Here is an 18,612-nt window from a genome sequence, read left to right as displayed (position 1 = left end):
GGGTATAGTGTATAGAGGGAGGTACATGTCTGAGGGGTACAGTGTGTGAAAGGAGGTACGAGTGTGTGGGGTATAATGTGTGAAAGGAGGTACGAGTGTGGGGGGTACAGTGTGTGGAGGAAGGTACGTGTGTGGGGGTATAGTGTATGGAAGGAGGTAAGTGGGGGGTATAATGTGTGAAGGGAGCTACATGTGTCGGGGTGCAGTGTGTGGAGAGAGATATAGGGGGTATAATATTGGAGGGAGGTATGTGTGTGAGGGGTATAGTTTGTGGAGGGGGCTACATGTGTGAGGGGTGTGGTTTGTGGAGGGGGCTATGTGTATGAGAGACATAGTGTGTGGAGAGAACATAAGAACATAAGAATGGCCCTACTGGGTCAGACCAACGGTCCACCACCCAGTATCCTGTCTTCCAAGAGTGGCCAGTGCCAAGTGCCCCAGAGGGAATGAACAGAACAGGTAATCATCAAGTGATCCATCACCTGCTGCTCATTCCCAGCTTCTGGGAAACGGAGGCTAGGGACACCATTCCTGCTCATCCTGGCTAATAGCCATTGATGGACCTATCCTCCATGAATTTATCTAGTTCTTTTTTGAACCCTGTTATGGTCTTGGCCTTCACAACATCCTCTGGCAAGGAGTTCCACAAGTTGACTGTGCGTTGTGTGAAGAAATACTTCCTTTTATTTGTTTTAAACCTGCTGCCTATTAATTTCATTTGGTGACCCCTAGTGCTTGTGTTATGAGAAGTAGTAAACAACACTTCCTTATCCTCTTTCTCTATATCAGTCATGATTTTATAGACCTCAATCATATCCCCCCTTAGTGGTCTCTTTTCCAAGCTCCAAAGTCCCAGTCTTATTAATCTGTCCTCATATGGAAGCTGTTCTATACCCCTAATCATTTTTGTTGCCCTTTTCTGAACCTTTTCCAGTTCTAATATATCTTTTTTGAGACAGGGTGATCACATCTGCACGCAGTATTCATGATATGCCCCATGACGTCCCCAGCCCTGCTGGTCTTTCTGTACCATGAACACATCCTGCCACCCTGTTCTGTCCCCAACCCTGTCTGTCTGTCTGCCTCATGGACACATCCCTCTGCTGTGCTCCGTCCCCAGCCCTGTCTGTCTATTTCCCCATGGACACAGCCCCCTGCCCCAGGCTGTTCTCAGTCTTATCTCTCTGACTGTCCCATATACACATTGCCACTACTTCACTCTGTCCCCTTCCCTGTCTGTCTGTCTGTCCCATGGACACATCGCCCTGCCCTGCTCTGTCCCCACCCCGTCTGTCTGTCTGTCTGTCCCATGGACACAACCTTCTGCCCTGCTCTGTGCCAACCTGTCTCTCTAGCTCTGCCATGGACACATTCCCCTACCCAATTTTGTTCCCAGTCCACTCTGACTGTCGGTCCTATGGATACATCCCCCTGTCCCTCTCTGTCCCCAGCCCTGTCTCTCTATTTGTGGCATGGAGACATCCTCCAGTCCCATTCTGTCCCCAGCCCGTCTGTCTCTCTTTCCCATGGACACATCCCCATGCCCTGCTCTGTCCCCAGCACCGCCTGTCTGTCTGTCTGTCCCATGTTCACATGTCCCTGACCCGCTCTGTCCTCATCCCTGTCTGTCTATCCCATGGACATATCCCCATGCCCTGCTCCCCATAATTGAAGGAGCCCAGAGCCCCCCCCATGACCAGAGACTCCTTGGCTCACCCACCCCAGCCCCCCTGGGCCAGCCCCCCCCAGCCCCAGGCCAAGTGCCATGCCAGGCCATTCTCAGTACCAGGCCTGGCGGAGCCGCTCCCTCCAGAGCGCTGAGCTGAGCCATTCCTCCCCGCCCCCCGCCTGAGCACCAGGCCGAGCCGCCCCCCGCCTGAGTGCTGGGCAGAGCCAGCAGCCTCTGGCCCTAGGGTGACCAGGTGTCTGGTTTTCGACCAGAACACCTGGTCAAAAAGGGACCCTGGCGGCTCTGGTCAGCACCGCCAATCGCGCCATTAAAGGTCTGGTTGGTGGTGCTGCGGAGCTAAGGCAGGCTAGTCTCTACCTGTCCTGGTTGGCACAGTGCTGTGCCCTGGAAGCGGCCAGCAGGTCTGGCTCCTAGGCTGGGGGGGCCACGGGACTCCATACACTGTCCCTGTCCCAAGCATTGGCTCTGCACTCCCATTAGCCAGGAACAGGACAGGCAGGCAGCCTGCCTTTGCCCCCCAGCTGCGCTGCTGACCGGAGCCGCCCGAGGTAAGCCCGCACCCCAACCCCCTGCCCCAGCCCTGATCCCCCCTCCCGCACTCTGAACCCCTCTACCTCACCGCCCAGCCTGGAGCCCCCTCCTGCACCGCAAGCCCCTCATTTCTGGCCCCACCCCAGAGCCTGCATCCCAAGTTAGAGCCCTCACCCCTTCCCGCACCCGAGCCAAGTGAAAGTGAGTGAGCGTGGGGGAGAGCGAGCCACGGAGGAAGGGGGAATGTAGTGAGCGGGGGGCAGGGCCTATGGGAAGGGGTGGGGAAGGGGGCATGACCTCGAGGAAGGAACGGGGCTAAGGTGTTCGATTTTGTGCGATTAGAAAGTTGGCAACCCTATCCACCCCCCCCACCCTCCGCCCTCCAAGCCGGAGGCCCCAGTGCCCGGCCGAGCTGCCTCACTTCCCCACCAGACCCTGTGCTCGCTGCTTGCTCGCAGCGTCCCTCCTCGCTCCCCCGCCCCCAAGGAAAAGCGACGCGGAGAGCGGTGGGGACCTGGGGGCGGGAGGGGATGTGGAGTGCAGGTAGGCAGGCGGCAGCAGCAGGCGGTGGATGGGGGGACCTCGGAGAAGGCGCGGGGCCACCACAGCCCAGGTGTCCCTCGGGAGGCGGCTACGCCAGGGAAGACTTGGCCTTCCCAGGCCTATTGTACCCGCCGCCCATGGTCCCATGGACGTGTCCTTCTGTCTCTCCCTGCACATTTGAGCCCTCGGGTCAGCTAACAAACCTGGGCAAGGGTTGATCAACAGAGCCGAGTGCCATGTGGACCGGACCCCAGAGCAGGGCCAGAATCCACCCCCTCGCCTTGTAGGGTTGCCAGTTTTGGTTGGATGTATTCCTGGGGGATTGATCACAGGACATAATCTTTAATGAAAGATTAACCCATAGGCGCCGACTCCATGGGTGCCGCTGGTGATGAACTCGGCGGGAGGGGGAGGAAACCAGAAAGTCGGTGCCTCTGGATTAACCTTTAATTCCTGGAGACTCCAGGACAATCCTGAAGGGTTGGCAACCCTATAACTGCAGAGCCAGGGCCCAGAGGCTCTGCGGGCTCCCCTCGGAAGGAGGGGCTGCTGAAAGGGTTAATCTGCTTGGGAACAGTCGCTGACCCTGAAACTGTTTCCTGGCAAAGGGCCTGGGAGCCACGCACAGCCCCTCCCCCACCTGGCACATGGGGGGACCCAGGATCCCGGCAGAACTGGGCAATCCCCATGTCCCCCTTACCTGCAGGACATCTCCTGGGGCTGGGCGTGGGGAAAGGATCATATCAAAGGTGAGGGGCAAAAACTGACCAAGTGACGCTGCCAGCCAGAGCTAGCACTGTGCAGAGCAAACCGCCCCCACGCTCCCAGAGCCTCGCCGGTGCCTCTCAATCCCGACCCGCAGCCCCGGGCTGCCTGGTGCCCCACAGGCCCCTGCTACAGCTCACAGCTGAGCCTCTGTGCGTGGAATGCTCCGGGGGTCTATTTCGGGAGGCGTCTATCCTGGCAGTGCTCTTGGCAGCACAAGGGTAGTGTGTCCTGCCAACAGAGTATGATTGTATTGAACTCCGGTGTCTCGTTGTTAGAGGAGAAGGGGCTCAGACCCTACGCTGCAGTGGTCTTCTAGAGATAGCCGGATAACCTGGGAGCCTGGACTCCTGGGGTCTATCCCTGGCTCTGGAAGGGGAGTGGGGTCTAGTGGTTAGAGCAGGGGGGCTGGGAGCCAGGACTCCTGGGGTCTATCCCTGGCTCTGGAAGGGGAGTGGGGTCTAGTGGTTAGAGCAGGGGGGCTGGGAGCCAGGACTCCTGAGTTCTATCCCTGGCTCTGGAAAGGAAATGGGGTTTACAGTGGGGACTTGGGGGGAAAGAGGGTTTCACCTGCAGTACAGACAGGGCCCACCCCACACCCCCAGAAAGGCCTGAATTCTGTGCATCCCTAGGATGGGCCTGTGTCCATCCAGCCTGGGGCTCCTTGTCCCGTTCCCATCTGATCCATCGCCACCCCTGCCAGCTGCTCAGGGGCTCAGTGGAGAGGAATTAATATGTGACAGCGCATTAGCAGCACCTGGGCTTGGCTGGCGGCTGAAGAGGAAAGGTCAGGCAGCTACGTCCCAGCAAAGACTTCCGTGCGGCTGCCCTTGTTTGCATAGCCAGCTGATGTGTTTACTCCCTGAGAGGAGATTGATGGTTGGGGATGGAGGGTGGGAAAGTTACCAGCCCCGCCAGGATGACAGAGCGGGAGAGACTCACCGGAATTACCCACCACCCGCCCCCCCTGCTCTAACTCTCCAGCCCCCACTCCCCCGCAGAGCTAGGATGGAACCCAGGAGTCCTACTGCCCGTATATAACCAGTTCTTTCCTTCTCAGCCCTGGGTGGGGCGGGAGAACGTAGGTGTCTGTCCCCTGGGGAGGAGGTGGCGGCATTTGCTGCTGAGCGTGCCAGGAGATGTTGGAGAGAGTGCAGTGGTCAGGGATGGTGGGGTATAAATAGCCGCGTGGAGCTGGAAATAGGTCCCGAGTGGCCAGGCTGTGTGAGGGGTTTGGCTCGGGCATCAGCACACCAGGGTCGTGCAGCTGCTGCTCCTGGGTGAACCTTGCATGGGGTCACGAGGAGCGCCTGGGGCGGCAGTGACCCCAGGGGGCTGGTACAGGCTCCCAGCCTCCCTGCTCTAACCCACCAGACCCCAATCAAATTTGGGGGGGAGGCGGGCTGGCACGGGGGGGCTGGTGGAGGGGGCAGGATACAAAGGGGACTGGCACAGGAGTTGGCGGGGGTGTGGCAAAGTGGGAATTGTCTATAATGTTTTATGCGTCCTATGTGTGCCTCAGTTTCCCATATGTGTGACAAGGCATGGCTACTCAGGTGGGGGAAGGGGTCTCTGTGTGTGTGTGTGTGTCCTCTCCCTGTCCGGGTGGAACAAAGAGTCTCGTTAGGTGGAACGAAGAGACTCGTTAGGGAACGGGTTGAAATTGACCCAGATGAGCCCAGGGCCAGAGAGACAATGCCAGCTCCAGTGACTCCTGGCTCAACACTCTCAGCAGGAAAGCTGGGCACAGACCGGAGCTGGAGAACAAAGGACGGGGAAGTGGGGGGATAAGAGTTAGCTTCTGGAAGATCCTTGGAGCTCTGCCCCCTGGGAAATGACTTAGGCCTGATCTACGCTAGGAAATTCGTTCAGTACAACTACGTCTCTCAGGGGTGTGGCAACTCCACCCCTCTCAGCGACACAGGTAACCCGACCGAACCCCCGTGTAGCCAGCGCTGGGCCGACAGGAAAATTCTCCTCTCGGGGAGGTGGATTGACGACACTGAGGGGAGAACTCCGCCTGTCAGCACAGACAGCGTCTTCACGGACAGCGATTTAAGTGCAGAAAAGGCGTTCCCCATAGGTGCCAACTCTGGATGCTCTGGGGCTGGAGCACCCATGGAAAAAGATAGTGGGTCCTCAGCACCCACCAGCCACAGCTGTTTGGCGGTGCCCCCAATCAGCTGTTTGGTGGCTGGGGTAGGGGTTGGGGGAGAGTGGAGAGCAGTGAGTGGGCGGGGGCCTCAGGGAGGGAGCAGGGAAGGAGCGGAAAGAGGTTGAGTGAGGGCAGGGCCTTGGGGAGGAGGGTGGAGTGGGGGAGGGACCTTGGGGGAGGCGTGGGGCCTGGGGCCAGAGCAGGGGTGGAGCATCCCCTAGTGCCTATGGCGTTCCCTACAGCTCGGCTGGGCTCGGGGCTGACCAGAATGGGCTCAGAATCCTCTCTCTGCGCTGCCCTAAGGACTCCCTGTGCTGCGTGCCCCGGGCTAACAAACCCGACTGCACATTGTAATAGGGGCCTGGGCCAGCGACTTGGGCACCGAAGCCAGGGCTTGAGACATCTCACTTTACACAACAGACCCATCCAGCGCCCCCAGCCGAGCCCCTGCCCCGCTCCCTGCAGCACAGGCCCCCTAGCGCTGTCCTGGGCATTGGGGCCAGCACGGACTGCTGGGGAGAGCGCCCCCTACTGAGTCCCCTGCCCCGCTCCCTGCAGCACCGGCCCCCTAGCGCTGCCCTGGGCATTGGAGCCAGCACGGACTGCCGGGGAGAGCGCCCCCTGCTCATTGCACAGTGAGGTTGGCTGGAGCTGGCTGCCGCGTGGTGGAGGAGGGGGTGGGGCAGGCAGGGGGCGATTGTCCAGAGCTTGGTTTTACCCCAGTTCAGAACAAGCCCAAATTTATTGATATTTTTTGCGACCCAACAAGCCCCGAAAACGCTGGTTGGTTCTGTTACTATGGAGGCAGAGGGCCACTGAACAGGGCTGTGAACCCAACACTGGCGGGGGCAGGGGGGGAGGGGGGAGCTCTGCACCAACCTAGTCTAAGCCAGGCTGGTTGGGGCCCCAGCCCCACCAAGAGCTGTTCTGCCTGGTTCCTCCCTCTACAGCGCCGCGACCCCTGGGGACAGTCACGGGCCAGGGGCCAGAGCCAGCGACAGGTGGCAGCTCCGGGGGCTGCGGGGGAGGGGTGGGATTAGCTGCTAACCTGCTTTCATAATGGGGTCAGAGATCAGGATGTGACAGGACTTGAGCCGCGTGGGGGTGGGCGTGTTGGGCCCTGCAGCATGGGTTCTGCAGCCAGAAGGGTGAGGGGGTCCCTGCAGTGTGGGGAGGGGGTCCCTGCAGCTGCACTGGTGTCCTTTCAGCATGGGGCGGGGGGAAGGGAGGGGTCCCTGCAGCTGAAGGCAGAGTGTCTGGGGCACCTGGCATTGGCCACTCTGAAGACAGGATAGTGGGTGAGATGCCCAGTGTGGGCGTTCTTATGTTCTGTTCTGGGTGCAGGTGTCCTCGTAGCTGGGGGGCGATGGGTCCCTGCAGCCAAGTGGGGGGAATCTCAGAGTCATTGTAGATAGTTCTCTGAAAACAATGTGCAGCACAGTCAAAAAGCGAACTGAATGTTATGAACCATTAGGCAAAGACTAGATAATAAAAGAGAAAATATCATATTGCCTCTGTGTAAATCCATGGTACACCCAGATCTTGTACACGGTGTGCAGTTCTCATCACCCCATCTGTCACGGAGTCCCCGGGCGATGCTCTGGAACTGCTCCCCACAAAGCCAGTCAGGACTCTGGGGAGCCTCCTCTCCCTTGGAGCAGACTGTCTTCAGGGCAAGAAGCTCACACGGCCTCACCTTCCTGGGTCTGACCTTTGGAGCATTAGGCATATGCCCCTCCGTGCTCTTCCCACAGCGAGTCCGCCCAGGCGGGGTCCTGGGGAAGCCACAGAGTCCTGCACCCCCACTTCGCAGTCAGACGTGACTCTCAGCCAGCCAGTAAAACAGAGGTTTATTAGATGTCAGGAACACGGTCTAAAACAGAGCTTGTAGGTACAGCGAACGGGACCCCTCCGCTGGGTCCATTCTGGGGCCCAGCGAGCCAGACAACCCCGTCTGCCCTGACTTCCCATCCCAAACTGAAACCCCCTCCAGCCCCTCCTCTCTGACCTTTGTCTCTTTCCGGGGCCAGGAGGTCACCTGATCTCTTTGTTCACCTTTAACTATTCCCTTTCAGGGGGGAAGGGCCCCGGCCATTTATGCTCACTGGAGACTTAAGAAATGCATAGGGGGAACTGAGGCACCCACACAGTATTCAGAGGAAACACTAAGAACAGTCCCACTTCGTCACACCCTCTCAAAAAAGATATATCGGAAAAGGTCCAGAGAAGGGCAACAAAAATGATTAGGGGGAGAGGCTAAAAAGACTGGGACTGTCTTGGGAAAGAGCTGAGTAAGGGGAGAGATATGGTAGAGGTCCGATAAAATCGTGACTGGGGTGGAGAAAGGGAGTAAGGAATTGTTATTTACCCCTTCACATAACACAAGAGCCAAGGGGTCACCCCATGAAACGAATAGGCAGCAGGTATAAAACAAGCAGAAGGAACTATTTCTTCACACACCGCTCAGTCAACCTGTGGAACTCTTTGCCGGAGATGTTGTCAAGGCCAGACGTAGAATTGGGTTCATAAAAGAACTAGATCAGTTCCTGGAGGACTGGGCTATCAATGGCTATTGGCCAAGATGGTTTGGGATGCAACCCCATGCTCTGGGTGACCCTAAACCTCTGACTGCCAGACAACAGGGGATGGATCACTCGATAAATTGCCCTGTTCTGTTCAGTCTCTCTCAAGCGCCTGGCATTGGTCACTGTGGGAAGACAGGGGGCTAGATGGACCATTGGGCTGACCCAGTATGGCCGTTCTGATGTGTCCCTGCAGCCGGGGGAAGGGTCCCTGCAGCCGAAGGGGGTCACTGCTAGTTGGACAGAGTGTGGGTGCCAGGGAGGATGCTGCTCCAGGCCGAGTCACACTCTGCACCTGGGCTCAGCTCTCAGGCACATGCCCCCCCCCCAATGGCTGCTTGAGGTGCACTGTCCCCTAATCTGCCCACACTAAATAGAACTCCAGTCATGTCCCGAGTGCCTGCCATGCACAATTCCCTGCCAGCATGACCCACAGCACAGACCCCTCACCTCCCCAGACCCATGGCATCGAGAACCCCCAAACCCATCGTAGAACCCACGGCAAGGAGATAAACAGCCCCACGCACCCACAGCATAGACACCCCCCCTACACATCTGGGACTCACAGCACAGAGCCCGTGCACCCCAGGACCCAGAGCACAGTAATATCGCCCCAATGGCACCTTTAGCTGCCATTCCACAGCACCCTTCCCCACCTCGGGACACAGGGTCAGCTCCCTTCCGAGCGCCCCTCCCCTCCTCTCCTCGGGGCACAGGGGCCGCTTGTGACAAAGTGGGAATGTTCTTAATATTTTCTCTCAATACTGTGTGGGTGCCTCAGTTTCCCCTATGCATTTCTTAAGGATCTAAGTGGTGGGATAAGGGCATGTGATTGTTGCAGAGCCCTAGAGGGGCAGTGGTGTGCAGGGGTCTGCCCAGAGAATGGCCGACACCTTGTCTCTTGGCAACTAATGGCCTGGGCCCCTCCTCCGCAAGGTGCCAACTAAAGGTGTTGGAGAACAAAGAGATCAGGTGGCCTCCTGGCCCGGGAAAGAGACAAAGGCCCGAGGAGGCTGGAGGGGTTTTCAGTTTGGAGCTGGCTGGGGAAACAGAGGGAGGCCCAGCGTCGGGGTGTGGGCTCCCTGTCCCCCAATAGGGACCTGACTGAGGGGTCCTGTTCTCTGTACCTACAAGCTCTGTTTTGGACTGTGTTCCTGTCGCCTAATAAACCTTCTGTTTTACTGGCTGGCTGAGAGTCACAGTGAATCCAGGAAGTCAGGGGTGCAGGGCCCTGACTCCCCTACACTCCGTGACACCACTCTCTCCCCAGCACCCCACTCCTCAGGGCACACGGTCAGCTCCCACCCCAGCCCCTCTCCCCTCCTTGGGGCTCAGGGTCAGTTCCCTCCCCGGACACAGGGTCCTGTCCTTCCCCAGCTACCCTCCCCAGGGCTCAGGGTCAGCTCCCTCCCCAGCGTCCCCCCCCCCCGACCTGTGGAGGTCGGGAGTTGCAGAGGGTGCCATGAAGGGGAGGAAAGGGCTCCCAGACACATGGTCCCCCCTTCCCTGACTGTAGGGCCCCAACCACTCCCTCAGGTTGGGCAGGGGAGCTGTGCACAGGGGGTGTCTGCATGAATGGGGACCCCTCGGGAGGAGGAGCTGCCCCATCTGCGCCAGAACAAAAAGAGGATGCCCCTCCAGCCCCCAACTCCAGGACACACGGTCACAGCCCAGAGACGCTGGGAGAAGTTACACTGGCCCGGTGTCGGCAGGGACACCAGCCAGTCGTGAGGGAACAGGGACAACTGCTGAGAGCAGGGGGCTGGGAGCCAGGACTCCTGGGTTCTATCCCCAGCCCTGGGAGGGACTGACACTGAGGAGTGGGGCGTGTGTGCTGTCATGCAGACTGTTGTCATCTACTGGCCGAAGCCGGGACTCCCAAAGCCTGCAGGAGCTCGCTGTCTCTGGGCCAGTTCTGGAGGCAGCACCTTCCTTCCATGGGCATTGCTGTGCCTGGCCACTCCGGACCCCTCTGCCCACAGCTCTCGGGAACTGGGCTGCTCCCAGTGTGCCAAGCTGTGAACCAGCTGGGGTGAGGCCTGTGCTGGGTGCTGGGTGAGGCCTGGGCTCACCTGTGCAGCGCTGAGCGCTTGGCGGACGCAGGCAGACACGGGGCAGTCGGTCATCCAGCGGATTCAGCTCTTTATTCGCATCTGCTCAGCTTGGGATGGCGTGTGGCACACGGGGCTCTCCCCCTCCCAGCTCCTGCCTCTCCATGCAGCACAGACCCCATCCGGGAGAGACAGTCGTGTGTCCTGGCCCCCGAAGGGGGGGTGCAGCCCCACCCTGGCAATGGCGGGGTTTATCAGGGACGGCTCCCTTGGCCGCAGTTGGAGCAATGGCCAGGAGACCCGTGCTCCGAGTGGAGCCTGCCAGGGCGAGCTGCCCCACTGCTACTGAGATGTGAGCCCCAGTCCGTGTCAACTTTGTGCTGCAGCCCACAGAGAGTGGCTCACAGTGGGAGGGGAATGCCCTGGGCGCCTGCGTTCATCCCTGAAATGGGAATCCCCCCGGGCACTCACCAAGCCATGCCCCTGCACAGCCGACAGCCATCCCCAGGCTGGGCGGACAGAGCCGGGGAGCCTGGCAGCAGAGAGGAAGGGCCTGGCGGCATGGGGGATGCACTGAAAGCTCGGGGACGGGGGGAATCAATGGGAAGCTGTGGAGGAGCTGTGGCCGACTCAGTTGTCCTGTGGGAATAAGAGAGCACAGGTGGTTAGGGAGCACTGCCCATGGCCTCGGGCGAGGGCTGCAGGGAGTGCCAGGCACCTCACCCAATTGCGTGCTTCTGCCAGCCCCAGCCTCACCCCTTCAGTGACACGGCCAGTGCCTACAGCCACTGCCTGCCTGGACCCAGGAGTCCTGGCTCCCAGCCCCCCTGCTAGTCCCCTGGACCCCACTCCCCTCCCAGAGCTGGGATAGAACCCAGAAGTTGTGGGGTTCCCTGTATCTCCCTCTCCCTGGGTGTGGGCATGCACCTGGCAGACCACGCTGATGTCCTCCTGGTGGGTGCAGTCATGGTAACTCCATAAGCGGTGGGCACAGTTCTGCAGGGTCTCCTCGGTGCCTTTGCAGCGGATGTCATCCAGCCAGATTTTCCCCGTACCCTGGCCAAAGCGGGGCCAATCCTGCAGCTTTGGGGCTAGTGGCTCGGCTAGGCCACAGCCCAGCTCCCGGCAGACCACTTTGGCGTTGGTCTCCGACCAGTTGTCATCACACACGGTGCCCCACAGCCCATCATACCGCACCTCCAGCCGCCCGGAGCACTTGCTTGGGCCGTTCACCAGCCGCAGTGCGAAGGGCTCTGTGAGGAAGGAGTGTGTGTGGATCAACTGGGTCGGTGCCCCAGTGCGTGCTGGGAAGGTATGGCCTGGCTGGTGGAGGGGGCTTGCCAGGCACTGACCCCCACATGGCAGGGGCGCTGGTGCTGTGCTGTCTGGGCCCTGTGTGCCCAACCAGGAGGGGCAGCTGTTGCCAGGCTCTGCTGGAGCCCCGGCACACGCCGCCCCATGGGCAAGGAGGACCAGCTTGGCACTCAGAGGGCAAAGCCCAGCCAGCCCTGCCTATCCTGGGCCTCTGACAGGGGATGAGGGCCTGATGCCAGCGCTGCTTTCTCACCTTGGCACATGACTCCAGTGTCCCGGTGGTGGGGGCAGTGCCGCCCCTCCCAGGCTTGGGCTTGGCAGTGGGTCAGCGAGGCCTCCTGCCCGGTGCACTTCAGCTGGCCCAGCAGGACAGGTGCTGAGCTCCGACTGAACTTGCTGCAGTGGTGGGTGACGTACCGCGGGCTCCCACAGCCTAGCTCCCGGCACAGCACCTTGGCATCAGTCAGGTCCCAGCCCAACCCACACACAGCACCCCAGCGGCCGTCATGGAAAATCTCCACCTGCCCACTGCAGCGTGTGGCGTTGCCCACCAACCGGACAGGTGGCTCTGGGAGCTGTGCAGCTAGAGATGGGGGAAGAGATGTGAATGAGGATCAGGGAGAGATCAGGGGCTGCAGAAAGCAACTTACGGAGCTGGGAAAGACCCAGGAGTCCTAGCTCCCAGCCCGCTGCTCTAACCACTAGACTCCACTCCTCTTGTAAAGTCTCAGGCCTTTTTTCTGCAGCCATATTAGGCGAGCAGGAGGAGCAGTCGTGAGCCAAGAAGCAGAAAGTTCCATCTTCACATTCCATCTAAGTTACATTAAAACAACGTAGCAGCGGGCTGTTAAGAAGGCTCTTGTCCTAATAGTGCCCACCCTCACCACATAAAGAAACAGATCTTAAGAGGTTTAAAGAAAACGTTGTTTGATGCATTCGGTCTGGCAAGGTACCACTTATCAACACTTGTGGGTGTGAAATCTCTACTTCTTTATAGCTTTGCCTTTATGGTCCCCACTTCTCTCTTGTTTATCTGACTGGTCTCTGTCTGGTTCGTTGATTAGTTCTGTCTGTTGCATAATTAATTTTACAAGATTTCAATCAACTATGGTGGTGGGGGATGATTGGTTAAAGAATTGTTTCATAATGGACTAGGGTTGTGAAAAATACTGTTTTGTAGTACTTTTGTTTAATATGATGGGTTAAGATATAGCTAGACAGGACTCAAGTTTCTCTATATACACTTGCATGTATCTCCATGTGTCATAAACATACAGCTACGGGTAGCATAAAATCCCTCCTTACCTGTAAAGGATTAAGAAGCTCAGATAACCTGGTTGGCACCTGACCAGAAGAACCAATGGGGAAAAGAAGATACTTTCAAATCTGGGGGGGAGGGGAGGGGAAAGCTTTGTTTTGTGCTGTGTGGGTTTTCTCTCTGGAGACAAAGGGAGAGACCAAGCAAGTAATCCAGCTCCCACTGAAATGATACATCTAATATTACAGAAATAGTAAGTAATAGCAAGGAAATACGTTAGAGTATCTTTTGTTTTAGCTTGTGAATGTTCCCTGTGCTAAGATGAAGGTTTATTCCTGTTTTTTTTCTGTAACTTTAAGTTTTGCCTAGAGGGGAAATCCTCTGTGTTTTGAACCTTTTGTTACCTTGTAAAGGTATCTTCCATCCTGATTTTACAGAGGTGATTCTTTTATCTTTAAATAAATTCTTCTTTTAAGAACTTGGTTGATTTTTCATTGTTCTTAAGATCCAAGGATTTGGGTCTGTGTTCACCTGTACCAATTGGTGAGGATATTATTCTCAAGCCTTCCCCAGGAAAGGGGGTGTAGGGCTTGGGGGAATATTTTGGGGCAATAGGACTTCAAGTCCTTTCCCTGATTCTTTGTTTAAACCACTTGGTGGTGGCAGCATACTGTTCAAGGACAAGGTGAAACTTGTGCCTTGGGAAAGTTTTTAACCTAAGCTGATAAAAATAATCTTAGGGGCTCTTTCATGTGGGTCCCCACATCTGTACCCCAGAGTTCAGAGTGGTGAAGGAACCTTGACACCATGCCTCTGAAGAAGTGAGGTTTTTTTACCCATGAAAGCTTATGCCCAAATAAATCTGCAAGCAGCGGGGAAAAAAAAAAGAAAGAAAAAAGCCGCGATCGGCGGCACTTTGGCAGCAGCTCTACCGCCGCCGCTTCATTCTTTGGCAGCAATTCGGCGGTGGGTCCCTCAGTCTCTCTCGGAGTGAAGGATCTGCCGCTGAATTGCAGCTGAAGAGCCGGACGTGCTGCCCCTTTCTGTTGGCTGCCCCAAGCACTGCTTGCTGCGCTAGTGCCTGGAGCCGGCCCTGCCCCTTTGATATTATATAAACTGGGGTCCGAAAGGAAGTTCTTTGGAATCAACTCCAGGACACAGACCAAAGACCAAAGCTACCAGACCTCCACACCCTGCCAATCACACTGTGCAGAAGCTCGAGTCCCCAGATGACCCGATCCCGACTGGCCAGCAGGAAAATTTCGTCTGCTTTATTGGAAGTCATGAGCATTGTATGCTTAGCCTGTGTGTTCTGTGTTGGTAACTGTTAATAAATAGAGGTTAAGGGTATTACTGTGTAAGGCTCTTTCCCTGGAAGGCCCCACAAACCCACACAAGATTTCGCCCTGAGCCCTAGGAATTGGGTAAGGGAAGGTGTCTTTCCCCCAGAGTCCTAGGAACTGGGAAAAGGTCGAGGTGCCTAAATCAACCAGGTTATGCCTTGAGCTCTAGAAACTGGGCAAAGGTGGGTGCCTTAGAGTTTATAGGTAACAGCCTCCCAGAACCAGGAATAAACCCAGGAGACCTGACTCCCAGCCCCCCAACCCACTAGAGCCCACTCCCGTCCCAGAGGTGGGGATGGAACCCAGGAGTCCTGGCTCCCAGCCCTGCTGGGGATGTATCAGTAGCGGATGACGCGTGTGGATGCTGACCCTGCTGCATGAGGGCGTTTTCCCTTCATAACTTTGCCCCATGGCACATGACAGGGCACAGAGCCCAGGCCCTGCTTGTCCCACCCTCCGGGTCTGTCAGGTCCCCGCCCTGCTCCCCGGGCAGACTGTGCAGTGCTCACCCAGCAAGGCTGCTGTCACGTTATTGATTTGAACTGGGACCATATAGAACATGGTTACAACCAAGGTCCTGTAGTGGCACCAAATCTTATGTAAAGGGGGTCATATAAGGTGTCTAAGACCAGGTTATGGGTTGCTGGTTATGATTATGCTGTCTGTATGCATGTGTCATTTTTGTAGTTGAAGTTATGAATATTGGCTATATACTGTGTATTTCAAACTTATGCTATGCTGCTGGGTGACATCCCAGGCAAACTGGTATTAGCTCTGCCTAGCCTGCTAGATGGCCCGTTAAGGACCATCAGCCATACAATTGACCCATTGAGAGAAGGCAGATACACCTTGTAACTCAGCAAAGTACGCAGGAACGTGCCCATGTGACTCCAGACTCCATTTTGCTGTAATTTTCCACAGTAAGAACAAAAAGGTGTTCTTACACCTGGAAAAGACTATAAAAGGCTGATGCCTCATCTCCATCTTGTCTTCAGTCCTGCTTCCTACCTCTGGAGGAACTTTGCTACAAACAGAAGCTCTGAACAAAGGACTGGATGACCCATCCCAGCTGGGGATGTTCCAGAGACTTGATTTGAACCTGCAGTTTATTCCATTACTGCTACAAGCCTGAACCACGAACTTTGCCATTACTGTATGTAATTGATTCCATTTAACCAATTCTAGCTCTCATCTATATCTTCTTCCTTTTATGAATAAACCTTTAGATTTTAGATTTAAAGGATTGGCAACAGCGTGATTTGTGGGTAAGATCTGATTTGTATATTGACCTGGGTCTGGGGCTTGGTCCTTTGGGATCGAGAGAACCTTTTTTCTTTTACTGGGGCATTGGTTTTCATAACCGTTTGTCCCCATAATGAGTGGCACTGGAGGTGATACTGGGAAACTGGAGTGTCTAGGGGAATTGCTTGTGTGACTCGTGGTTAGCCAGTGGGGTGAGACCAAAGTCCTCTTTGTCTGGCTGGTTTGGTTTGCCTTAGAGGTGGAAAAAACCCAGCCTTGGGCTGTAACTGCCCTGCTCTAAGCAATTTGTCCTGAATTGGCATTTTCAGTTGGGTCCCGCCAGAACCGCATCGTTACAGCCGCTCAGTCAGAACTGAGCACCCCACCCTGGGACCCCAGGCATCCTCCCATCCCTCCCTTAGGGCCAGGGTTCTCCAGGCCGGCTCACCTTGGCAACGGGCTCCCGCATCCTCATCATGCTGGCAGTGGTCCCCTGCATCCATGTACGGGCAGCTCCCCAGCGCCGCCTCTGTCCCCTGGCACTGCACGTCCATCATCAGGACAGGGTCTGACTCGTTGCCCGGGCCGAACACTTTACTAAGCGCTTTTATGGCCTTCCCGCAGCCCAGCTGCCTGCACACCACGGCCACGTCGCTCAGGCCCCAGCCGTCGTCACACACGGTGCCCCAGCGCCCGTCCAGACGCACCTCCACCCGCCCGGCGCAGCGGTGGGGGCCACCTACCAGCCTCACGTCTGGCAAAGCAAACACAGCTGCTGGGACGCCTGCTACGGGGCTGCGCGGGGAGACCCCAGCACCTGCAGGGACTGAAGGCCCAGCTCAGCGCGAGGCATTGCCAGCGAGTGCAGAACAGGGCAGAATGGGCTTTCCCACGACTCTAACCCTGGGCCCTTCTCCCGCACCTCCCTCCTGCCACATGCTGCACAGACAGGTCACTGAGCCCAGGAAATGGCGCAGCATCAGTGCCCCTGCTTTACAGAAGGGAAACTGAGGCACGGAGATAGGAAGTGACTTACCCCAGGTCACACATTGAGCCTTGTGCAGAGCAGGGAATAGAACCTGTGCCCCTCCACTCCACTCCCTGGCCAGAGACAGGGACAGAACCTGGCCCCCTCCCCCTGCTCCTGCCCCCCTTTCCCTGCTCTAACCATAGGACATCGGGACCAAGACAAGGGTGGATCCGGATTCCTGGCTCCCCATCCTGTCCCTTATCCATAAGCTCGTTCTCCTCCCCATTACCCCTTGCTCCCATTTCCACTCAGCATCATGTGGATTAAAGCACCCAGAGCTTCCCGTTGGCCACGTGGTCACTAGGGAAAGATGGGTGGTCTCCCCTCGAGATCGCCCGCCCGCCAGCAGAGCACACAGCTCCTGGGGACAGGGTAGTGCCTCTGCTGTGGGGCCAGGACTGGCAGCTGGAGGGGAGAGACCCTAGCTCCCTTGAGCAAGGTGGGCGTGTCCCTACCTGCCCCCCTCATTTGCATATGGGCACTCTGCCCCCAGGTGGGCTGGTTAGAGGGGCCAGCAGAGTTAACAGCTTCTTGCTGAGAATTATAGGGGAAGGAAGGGGTGTTGGCAGGGGACCAATAGCTGGGGTTTTGCTCCCTTTGATCTAATGCAATGTGGTTGGCAGATTCCAGTTCTGAGTGAAACTGCAGCACAAGGAGAAACCAGAGCTGGTGGGAGAAAAAGGTGATGCTATTTTCTTAGGGGAACATGCTCCATTGCAATGAGTCACAGATCACATAGGAGCAGCTCCTAGTGGCATGCTCCAGTTTGCTCCCGTTGCATGCTGGTATCTGCGCTCGGTCAGTCTCCTCGCTCCTGTTGCATTCTATGACCTAACCTGCCTTAACACCGTTGCACTCTGGGACCTGTGCTTTGGCAGCTGACTCTCCAAAGGGCGGCCGTGGTCACCTCTGCTCAGGCCCCAGCTGTGATGCCAGGGGGGTTGGGATCCTGGCCTGGGCTCTGGCAAAGGGCAGCCCCCTGGGGACCAGAAATACATACCTGAGGAGGAGGAGGAAACTCCCACATTGGCAGCTGGGGAGAGACAAGGGGAAAACTGTCAGGAGCAGAGGGGCCTGTGCACCCCAAAGCTTCCCAGCCCCACAGCGCCTGCAGGAAAGTGGTGCGGGGCGGGGCAGAATCCAGAGCAGTTAGATCCAGACACGGCAGTGACACATGCTGGGACCCCGGGGAATGGGGGAGGCCCAGGCCAGCTGCCCATCGGTTGCTCTGTCCTGCTCCTCTCCCTGGTGCACAGACCAGCCCCATGAGGGCACTGCCTGGCCCCACCAGCACACAGACTGAGGCCCTCTCCCTGTGGGGGGACTCGGCAGGGCAGGGCTCAGCCACATCCCCTGGTGGGGGAAGAACAGGCGAGCTCGTTGTACCCCCACCAGAGATACACCCGGGATGCAGGGGCTGCCGAGCCGGCACCTCCCCCCGATGGGGGGGGGGGTACCTGCCACACCCAGCGGGGCCCTCACCGAAGCAGAACAAGAGGCACAGCCGCAGATCCATGGCTCCCCCGGGGCGAGCAGCTCCGTCCTGCCGCGATCCGGTGCCAAGCGCTGCTCTCACCCCACCCAGCCTGGGCAGCCCCTTTTAAGGGTTGGCACAGGACTGCCAGGTCAGCATGGGAGGAACCGGAGTGAGGGGCCGGCCCATGGACCGGTCACAAGATCGTTTCCCGGCATCATGGCACCGGGCTCAGCACGTGTCCCAGGGCTGGGGGAGGAGGGCAGGGGAGTGACACTGAGGTCAATAGTGTTGCCTGCAAATGAACCCGCTGATGTGGCAATGGATGGCCAGTGCTGCAGGGAGCAGGGCAGGAGCTCAGTGGGGGGCACTCAACCTGTACAGGCAGTGCTGGCCCCAGTGCTGGCCCGGCTCTGGGAGGGGATGGAAGGGAAGGGGAGTGGGGTCTGGTGGTTAGAGCAGGGGGACTGGGAGCCAGAACTCCTGGGTTCTATTCCCCAGCTCTGGTGGGGGAGTGGGGTCTGGTGGTTAGAGCAGGGGGACTGGGAGCCGGGACCTCAAGGCACCTCCCCACTCTGTGACTGTCCTGAGTCCCATGGCGCTGGCCCAACTTTCTGACTGCTTCCCCTTCTGA

The 18,612-nt window shown here is 57.7% G+C and overlaps 2 protein-coding genes across 12 annotated transcripts in view; both read right to left on the bottom strand.

Moving 5' to 3' along the window:
- The window catches only part of SBK3 (SH3 domain binding kinase family member 3), an 18,967-nt gene extending 15,291 nt beyond the window's left edge, over nucleotides 1–3,676 (bottom strand). The window contains exon 1 of the mRNA XM_034793139.1: nucleotides 3,465–3,676. Within this exon, the coding sequence (XP_034649030.1) occupies nucleotides 3,465–3,506 (42 nt within the window). The 5' untranslated portion in view covers nucleotides 3,507–3,676. The remainder of the gene's footprint in view (nucleotides 1–3,464) is intronic.
- A 6,715-nt stretch (nucleotides 3,677–10,391) lies between these two features.
- LOC117888795 (deleted in malignant brain tumors 1 protein-like) overlaps nucleotides 10,392–18,612 on the bottom strand; it is a 160,835-nt gene continuing 152,614 nt past the window's right edge. For 10 of the 11 annotated variants that reach the window (XM_034792523.1, XM_034792535.1, XM_034792527.1 and 7 more), the window contains one exon: nucleotides 10,392–10,956. In XM_034792523.1, coding sequence (XP_034648414.1) covers nucleotides 10,948–10,956 — 9 coding nt within the window. In that variant the 3' untranslated portion in view covers nucleotides 10,392–10,947. Of the gene's footprint in view, nucleotides 10,957–11,244; nucleotides 11,571–11,884; nucleotides 12,215–15,922; nucleotides 16,229–18,612 lie in introns of all 11 variants that reach the window. The other variant, XM_034792533.1, reaches the window with a different exon arrangement.

This window comes from Trachemys scripta, chromosome 16, assembly GCF_013100865.1.
Source record: "Trachemys scripta elegans isolate TJP31775 chromosome 16, CAS_Tse_1.0, whole genome shotgun sequence".
In the NCBI taxonomy this organism is placed as follows: domain Eukaryota; kingdom Metazoa; phylum Chordata; order Testudines; family Emydidae; genus Trachemys; species Trachemys scripta.
The sequence above is the reverse complement of the archived record's forward strand: the minus strand, read 5'-3'. Positions and strand labels throughout refer to the sequence as shown.